This window comes from Malus domestica, chromosome 11, assembly GCF_042453785.1.
Source record: "Malus domestica chromosome 11, GDT2T_hap1".
NCBI lineage: Eukaryota > Viridiplantae > Streptophyta > Magnoliopsida > Rosales > Rosaceae > Malus > Malus domestica.
The window spans coordinates 14963756-14973507 of NC_091671.1; the positions used below are offsets into that span (position 1 = coordinate 14963756).

General features: G+C 32.8%; 1 protein-coding gene and 1 long non-coding RNA gene across 2 annotated transcripts; both read right to left on the reverse strand.

The window, feature by feature from the left end:
* Positions 1-456: 456 nt before the first annotated feature.
* On the reverse strand, positions 457-909 carry LOC103448074 (uncharacterized). Its single transcript, XR_003766810.2, has 2 exons — positions 770-909; positions 457-659 (listed from the first exon to the last, which is right to left on the reverse strand). It is a non-coding gene; the product is annotated as an uncharacterized lncRNA (long non-coding RNA).
* A 2164-nt stretch (positions 910-3073) lies between these two features.
* On the reverse strand, positions 3074-4141 carry LOC103447987 (stress-response A/B barrel domain-containing protein At5g22580). The gene is made up of 2 exons (XM_008387218.4): positions 3849-4141; positions 3074-3499 (listed from the first exon to the last, which is right to left on the reverse strand). The coding sequence occupies exons 1-2, from the start codon at positions 3998-4000 to the stop codon at positions 3256-3258; spliced, it is 396 nt and encodes a 131-aa protein (XP_008385440.3). The 5' UTR covers positions 4001-4141; the 3' UTR covers positions 3074-3255.
* Between the last annotated feature and the right edge of the window lie 5611 nt (positions 4142-9752).

Sequence of the window (9752 nt, forward strand, 5' to 3'; positions counted from 1 at the left end):
TTTCCTTAACAACTTGGTGCTTGTCAATGCGGTCACAAGAAAAAAAACAATACAAGGGCTCATTTGGATTGAGGGATTTCAAATTTAGAAACTTAGAAGAGATTATAAAGTTAAATTGTTCGTTTGAAATATAGCAATCCATGCATCACAAGATTTGAATAAGAAAGACATGAAAAACGTAAATGAAGTCCAAATGACTCATTACAAACACACAAATCCCTTCTGATTTTTTTGTTAATCCAGTCCCACTTGAGATAACGTGACAATTTCTTACTGGAAATCCCTAAAATCCGACTAGGTGGTTTGCCTAGTGAAGATTACATCTTACATCTAGTTGTTACAAATACAATCTATTTAATGATTTCTTGTTTATGTGGCAAAAGTTTCACATCCAAATCCTTTAATTCAAATTTCTCCACCCGAATGGAGCCTACAAATCTTTACACGACAGACAGATGAAAGAGAAATGGGAACAACTATTAAAATTTTCTTTTTGATTTATTTTTTACAGCTATGAAGTAAATGACATAAAAACCAATACATTAGGGACTTAACTTTCTTGCTTCAGTGATCCAAAACCATCTGTACTACAAGAGTCAGCAAAGAGAAGAGGATATTACCAGAACTGGTGAAAGAACCCTTTGAAATGATTTTGTTTTCTGCAAATTAAATCATTAGAAACACCACGTTAATTATACTAGTTTTTAAATAGTTGATAAATCTAATTAATATATGTCTCGCTTCACACTTTATGAAACTAGGCACTTACTGCACTTTTTTGGGTGGCATATGCACATCAACCCAGCACCACAATTTCCATTAGGCTTTTCACGCTCGTCGCAAATATTGGGTACGTGGTCAGGGATGTCGAAAGACATCCTCGTCTTCAACCCATATCCTTCCTTGTTTCCATGTGAAGGTTTTTCATACACCCTGCTGTAACATGAGCAATTCAGATCTCTTGGATGAAAACCCAAGTCTAGCTTTGTGAGATCATAAACTAGTAAGCAAGAGGACCATGTATGCCCGTAAAGTTCGGGTTCTTGAATCTATGAAGAAGCTCCACATGCATGCAGGCAGGTGACATTATGAAAATATGGTGAAGGATCAAGGTTTTTGTTTGAGCAATCGTAGAGTAAAAGTGAGTTGGACTGTCGGGAACTAAAACTAGGCTATGGAAGTTTAGAAGGGACATAGTGGAGTGAAGATGAACAAGAAGGGTTGGAGATGATCTAACTTTTACATCGGTAGTTAGTATAGGAAATTGGGAACAGATTAATAGAGGCTCTATTACAATGGTATAGTTTTCGAGATTTGCACAGGAAAATGTGGTTTAGCGGAGAAAACGCGGTTGAATTTGGTTTCGAAAATCGCGTTTGAGTTTTCAGTTTGTGACAAAAGATTGTTGAAGCATTTTGAGGAATTGAAGTTGTTAACCAAAAATTGAGTAATAGAAGGAAAGGATGCAGGAGGCAGATTTTCTTGAATTTCTTGAATGTTTGCATTTTCGAATGAACTGCATTATTAGGTTATTTTGCTTTTCCACACAACTATAAGGAAGTAAAGAAGATCAAGATGACAAGGAATCTACTTTTTAATCTGTTGAATAATAATACTTTGTGATTTCAAAATTCCTTTTGGACTTTTGGCATCTTGACAGGGATGTGTATTACTTTTGCAATGGCAATCCCACTTTTTCAGCGGCCCAATGGAATGTGACTTTTCTCCACCCTTTAGATTCTGCTGCCTGATTTCCTCCTTTTTCACCCACTACTGTTGGCGATGGTATGTTTTTTGATGGATCATCAGAGCAGTATGTTTCGTCGCTGTTTTGTGTATAGTTAAAACATGGCTTTTTACTTAAATTGATCATACATTTGTTTGAGAGAAATTAAACACATTTGGTTAAGGTTATCAGAGCAGTTTCACCAGGGCTTGATAGCCTGGCACCTAGTCCAAAAAATGGACCAGCCTCCCTCATTTCTGCTCCACCTTAGCCTAAGCCAAGCCACAGGCTGGCCCAGAATCGACGAACTTGTTAACCGGCCCATCTGACATCAGTGTGGCGTCAGAGGCCGTTTGATCTAGACCGTCCAATCACAGATCAGCGGTCCACATTTTTTCTCCAATTTTTTTTTTTAAAAAGGGCACAACGGTCAGAATTATGACTGTTGGCCACGTGTCAACTTATAGGCTATTGGATTTGAATATTTTTCAAATCCAACGCTCCAGATTAATTACCTAAATTAAGATTTATAAAAAATTAATTAAAAATTGTTAAAAAATACAGAAAATTTTTAATTTTTTTCCCTATAAATACCAAACCCTCATTTTCCACCTTACACCGTATTTCAATATTTTCAACACTTTCTACCATATACTTTTTGTGTGAAAAAAAATACGAAGAACCTCATCCTTTCTTTTTTTGTCCATATAAACCTACATCCCTACATCCATCTTCATTGTTTTTAAATCTTGAGTTCTTACAATGTCTTCATTGCAAGAGCCATACTGGCACTGTACCCATCAAAGTGACTTGATTGAGCACCAATGGGGATTGCAACAAGGTCAAGATAATTAAAAAGGATCTTGTGGTGGAACAATAAAGTTCTTAGTTTATTTAGTGTGCTTTTTTTTTTAAGTTTATTTGATGAGTTTATGTAATTTTATTTAGTGTGTGTTTTAAGCTTATTTGATGAGTTTATGTAATTTTATTATGATAATGACACGTGGCGTGATGAGATTAGTTAAAAATCCTATCCGAAATTAAAACAATTTTTTTTATCTATTATTTTATAAAAAATTAAATAATATTTTAAATGAGCTGGGTGCCATAGCAGTTTGTAGGGGTGGAGATGCATTTGACCTATTACTGTTTATTGTGGTATATCACTGTTCACTGAATGAATTAAATAGGTTGGGTGCTAATACATTTTTTTACGAGTGGAGTTGCTCTCACACCCAAAACATGGCTTTTTGTGTAATGTTAAATCTGAAGACCGCAAAATTTTACTATCACAGTAGCCAAATCCCACAAGCTAAGCTACATGTCCAATCATGAATCCTCAAGAAAGGCAAAATGTGCATAATATATTTTCACACAAGTTGAAATTACACTAAAAATCATTGATTTATCGCCACAATTAAACAGTACCCATAGTTTTTGAAGAAAATACTAAAAACTCCACACACAAGCAGAAGCAGCGTACTTCATCATAATCCATATTCTTGGGTACATAGTTTTGCAATTTTAAGCTACTTCTGATCATTCTGGGCAGCTGATGGTTCCTCTGCTGGTGCCTTGGGTGGTGGCTTGACAAGGGTAGCCGGGAAATCAAGCAGCACAATCTTTTCTATAGCTGTTGAAAATGTAGCCGAAAATTCTTGATGTTTAGGGTGGCCGAGAAACGCACTGTAACCTTCTTTATTTTTAAATGTCATCAAGAAGGCATGGGTAAACCCTTGCCTAAGCATCTCTAGGCTTTCCAAGTCCTGTCCCCTGAAAATTAAAGAGTCAAGCACGCAGGCGATGATCAAATATACATGTTCGTGATAAGTAATTAACATTGTACAATTTTCTAGTGACTTTTAATGATCTCATACTATAGTATGAAGAATCACATAATTATTGTTTTAATTTCAAATGGGGTGCCTGCGAAGGTAAAAACCGTTTTCTAATTCACTGTATTATGTGTAGAAATGTTCACTCTAGTGATAGTCTGATAATATAACATATCAAATCTCAAATAGTTGACAAGTAAAAGTTAGAACATTGCTCTAGCTCATGTTACATATTTATCATATGAACATTTACAGCTAGCTATTATGCTTTAATTATAAGAGCTTACCATTCAAAGGACTTAATAGCATCAATCTCAGCAACCATTTTCTCCATATCTTTCAGAATCTCCTCCATCAACACATTTTCCTTGAACTTAACAATCACCAAGTGCTTGAACTCCCCCATAATATTATTTTCCAGTTCTACTGTACTACCCATGAAGCAAAAAAAAAGAGTCCTCAAATCCCCCAATTTATAATACCCTACATAACCATTGTTTGTGTGTCAACTTCCAGAGTCCTACTCCTACCTGTCCCCTGTCACACCCAATGACCCTGTTTGGAGGCAATCAATCAGTCCTCTCCTTTCTTAGGACAACAATATCTCTTGCTCAATATTTCCATGGGGTTGTTGTCCCACTAGTCAGCAATCCAGTAGCTCCACCACACAGTATAATTTTGTCCAGTTCTGCTGTCATAACTTTGCTTTTGCCCATGAATTTGATGATTGTGGTCCTTATGCCCATTTTATTGAAGTTACAGTACTCTTGTGGGACTGGATATGTTAAGGGGCTATTATCACTTTGCAGAACTACTATAGGACTAATTTTTAAAATATATATTCAACTGTAATTTTTTCCTCCTTGTAATGATTAATATATATATATATATATATATATATTATAATTGAATTGTTCTTATTGCTAGACTTTTCTCCATGTCCTAGCCATGTGCTGCAGGGAATATTATTGTATATTATGGGACCCTAATGTATAGATGATATGTCACATACTCTTTAAGAGCAACTCAACCCATGTGGGTTGCTCGGGGGACAGTGGAGAAGAAGGGGCCGGAGGCCCGATGGAGAGAGGTCCAGCCGTGTGGAGGTCGAGCGACGGTGGGAGCCCGAGCGAAGGGGGGGTGGGGAGTCGACGGGCCTGTGGCCCTAGGGCTTTGCAATTTTTTATTTTTTTTGTGTCAGAGAGAGAGAGAGAGAGAGAGAGAGAGAGAGAGAGAGGGGACCGGAGTTTTGCAATTTTTTATTATTTAAACAAACAAAAAAAACTACTATTTTAATTGCTTATTGCCAGGGGGAGGGTTCCAAGGGTGGAGATGTAAATGACAATTACTGTTCATTAATGGTAGTTACTATTCATTTAAGGCAGTTACTGTTCAATAGAGTGGATTGAATAGTAGATTGCTAGGGGGAGGGCTCCATGGGTGGAATTGCTCTAAGGAGTCTTATAAAGGTGATGGAAAATGTATTTGCCAGTCCAACGTATATATGATTAATTCTTATATCTACAATTTTCGGGAAAATGAAAAAGACTGTATTGTAAGAGACGCACCTCTATAGCTATACAATGATGTAGTATTTTTCTCCACACTCTTGATAAAGAGAGTTCTGTTGTCGTCCTCTAACATCCGAGGCTTGGAGAAAAACACCAGCTCAACATTTACAACTGGTGTACCGGAAATCTAGAAAAAATTATCTCATAATAGCGAACTAATTAAGATTAGGAAAGTGTTTTGTGATAGTTTAGTGCTAATGATGCCTTTTCAATATATATCATTTGATTAAGAGTATTTACGAAGCTTAGATTCTATAGTGTTACTTTGACATTATTAGAACATTTGTTTCAAAACTTGTCTTTAGGACAGAATATTGAACATTTACCTTTATCAATTTCAGATTTTTCTAACCCATTACGATTGGCATTTGGCATTGTCTATTGAGGGTTTATATGCATTATATTTGTGTAGTTAATTGCATAATTATTTATGAACTACTGTGTGGTGATATAGCAATTAATTAGACGTTATTTTTTTTAGATAATACTTAGGTACTTACTAGTCATGAGTATCCTATACTTTTTGATTTGGTCTAATCAAAAGATATTACTTGTTTCTTATTTTTTTAAAGTACAAAAAAAAAAATTAATTAACATGTCTATTACTTTTTAAAATATAAAACATGTGTTAAAATATCATTAGGCCAAAAAAAAGAAGAAAAAAGTATATAAAGTACTCACTAATGAGAGTACCTAAATATTATGTTTTTTTAAAGAGACGCTTCATTTACGTCCTGGAAAATTATGTTTTTTAAAGAGACGCTTCATTTACGTCCTGGAAAATAATGTTGTCTTTTTTAATGGATGGATGCCTTGACGAAGCGCACCGTGCATAGGGTCACTTGACCGGACGGATAGTAGGATACACTCATTTTATTTGGCTCGAGTCTACATGTAAATTACATGTTTATCAATTAATAGATAAAGGACTACGTGACAATTAGACCTGGCATTCGTGTCGTGTTTTCCGTGTTCGTGTCGTTTTCGTGTCATACCCGATATCTTAACGGGTCGTGTCGTGTAACACCCGTTAAAATAAACGGGTAAAATGACCCGACCCGAAATCTACCCGATAATATTAACAGGTAATATGACCCGACCCGTTACCCGTTAAGGAAAATATATTTTAAACCAATAAATAATCAAATGAAAAACATAATACTAAATAAGTATATACATTCCATATTATCACATCCAAAACATAAAAACGAAATTTTGTTTTAAGTATATTTTCGCTTACCTAAAGTCTTTAATAGTTTTTTAATTAATGTAGAAGTGTAAAAAAATATAGAAAAAATATATAAACACTCGTAATGACAAGCTTTTTTCAACGATCCAACCGTCAAACTTATTTGTACACATTCCAAGATTTCATACGTAAAAAATTGTAAAAAAACAAACATTCAAATATACGTAACGGAACAAAAGTTATCGATGGTTATAAACGAAAAATCACAATTTAACGGTTATTTTAGCTCCGATTTTGATGATTTTTTTACAGATACACTCCTCGACCCTATAAGAACGTAATGAATAAATTTGATCTTTAATTTAAAGTATTTACACTAGTAGATACCACAAAAACTTATTTTATACTTAATAGAAATATAATATTAACTTTAAGTGTTTGTTTAATCTATTGTTTTGACGCAATATGCATTCTACAAAACTTTTTTCAACGATCCAACCATCAAACTTATTTGTACACATTCCGAGATCGCATACATAAAAAATCGTAAAAAACAAACATTAAGAGATTACGTAACGGAACAAAAGTTTTCGACGGTTATAAACGAAAAATCACAATTTAACGGTTATTTTAACTCCGATTTTGATGATTTTTTACAGATACACTCCTCGACCCTATAAGAATGTAATGAATAAATTTGATCTTTAATTTAAAGTATTTACACTAGTAGATACCACAAAAACTTATTTTATACTTAATAGAAGTATACTATTAACTCTAAGTGTTTGTTTAATCTACTGTTTTGACGCAATATGCATTCTACGAAACTTTTTTCAACGATCCAACCGTCAAACTTATTTGTACACATTCCGAGATCGTATTCATAAAAAATCATAAAAAATAAACATTCAGAGATTACGTAACGGAACAAAAGTTTTCGACGGTTATAAACGAAAAATCACAATTTAACGGTTATTTTAGCTCCGATTTTGATGATTTTTTTACAGATACACTCCTCGACCCTATAAGAATGTAATGAATAAATTTGATCTTTAATTTAAAGTATTTACACTAGTAGATACCACAAAAACTTATTTTATACTTAATAGAAGTATAATATTAACTCTAAGTGTTTGTTTAATCTACTGTTTTGACGCAATATGCATTCTACGAAACTTTTTTCAACGATCCAACCGTCAAACTTATTTGTACACATTATGAGATCGCATACATAAAAAATTGTAAAAAACAAACATTCAGAGATTACGTAACGGAACAAAAGTTTTCGACGGTTATAAACGAAAAATCACAATTTAACGGTTATTTTAGCTCCGATTTTGATGATTTTTTACAGATACACTCCTCGACCCTATAAGAATGTAATGAATAAATCTGATCTTTAATTTAAAGTATTTACACTAATGGATACCACAAAATCTTTTTTTATACTTAATAGAAGTATAATATTAACTTTAAGTGTTTGTTTAATCTACTATTTTGACGCAATATGCATTATACGAAACTTTTTTTAACGATCCAACCGTCAAACTTATTTGTACACATTCCAAGATTTCATACCTAAAAAATCGTAAAAAAAAAACATTCAGAGATTACGTAACGGAACAAAAGTTATCAACGGTTATAAACAAAAAATCACAATTTAACGGTTATTTTAGCTCCAATTTTGATGATTTTTTACAGATACACTCCTCGACCCTATATGAATGTAATGAATAAATTTGATCTTTAATTTAAAGTATTTACACTAGTGGATACCACAAAACTTATTTTATACTTAATAGAAGTATAATATTAACTTCAAGTGTTTGTTTAATCTACCGTTTTGATGCAATATGCATTCTACGAAACTTTTTTCAACGATCCAACTGTCAAACTTATTTGTACACATTCCGAGATTGCAAACGTAAAAAATTGTAAAAAACAAACATTTAGAGATTACGTAACGGAACAAAAGTTTTCGACGGTTATAAACGAAAAATCACAATTTAACGGTTATTTTAGCTCCGATTTTGATGATTTTGTACATATACACTCCTCGACCCTATAAGAATGTAATGAATAAATTTGATCTTTAATTTAAAGTATTTACATTTTTTATATATGAGTGATTGTATATATATATTTTTACATTTTTTACACTTCTACAATAATTATTATTAATTTTATTAATTTTGCCCTCAAATAAAAAACATTATTCATGAGGGTTTGAAGGATTTTAAAAATCTAAACGATAATATAAGTGTAACAATTATCTATTCGTGAAGGAATAATGATAAATCACGAGTGTTTATATATTCTTTCACATTTTTCATACTTGTATGTGTCTTCTTAGTTCTTGCATATACAAATACTATACTAGTATATTTTAATTTTGGACAAGAATATGTTATGTAAAATTTATCCTAGTAATGATAATAAGGAACTCTCATAATAAAAATAAATAATGACTAAACCTTTTTTTTTTTTTTTTTATAATTTATATAGAACAATAATACAAAACTATATATTTAATATAGAATATATTGTATATATTAATATGAATATTGTATTTTATAATAAATCTTTTAGTAATTAAACTTTAAAATTATTAAAATAATTTTTTTCTTAACGGGTCGAAACGGGTTACCCACGTGTTACCCGCGTGTATACCTGTTAAGAACCCGTTATTAACGGGTTCTTAACGGGTCACCTGATAGTGACCCGTTAAGTTATCGTGTTGACCCGAAACCCGTTATTTTCGTGTCGTTTTCGTGTCGTGTCACCGTGTCGTGTCAAAAACTGCCAGGTCTAGTGACAATGCCACAAGCAAATTAAAGAAAGAACTCCTAGTTTGCATCTTCACCCCTACACTGAATAGCCCTGGTAATAGACAATAAAATATTAGTATTTTTTAATTTATAAAATAATACAAAATAATATAATTTATAATTTTGGATAAAAGTTTTAATCGTTCTCGTTGCGCCATATGTCACTATCCAAAAAGATAATTATTGGTGATGGATTTCGATAAGATTTTTATCTAATGCCGTCGTGCCACGTGTCGTTACCTTTTCAGAATCATTAAGGATAGATTTCCAATAAGATTTTTAACTAATCACGTCGCGTCACGTGTCACTATTTGTTTACAACCTTTGAGGATAGATTTCGATCAGTTGTTTAACGATAATGGCATGTCATGTGGCATTAACTACAACCTAATCCTTTATGAATCCTCCATATAATCCACCATCCATCCTTAGAAATCTCACACCAATTTTCTGAAGATCTCTATCATTATTCATAGTTTCTGCTTCATTCTTCACCAAAATCAAAATCTGTATCATTATTCATAGTTTCTACTTCCTTCTTACACTGTCTTCTTCTTCAATGATGATGTGGGAAATCGATCAGCAAGAGGAAGAATTGTTTAA

Bases quoted from the DNA above. Each gene is read 5' to 3' on its own strand.
- LOC103447987 (XM_008387218.4), bottom strand. From the start codon at position 4,000: ATGGGTAGTACAGTAGAACTGGAAAATAATATTATGGGGGAGTTCAAG. The intron at 3,500-3,848 runs GTAAGCTCTTAT...TTTAATTTTCAG, and splicing joins GCTATTAAGTCCTTTGAATG to GGGACAGGACTTGGAAAGCC.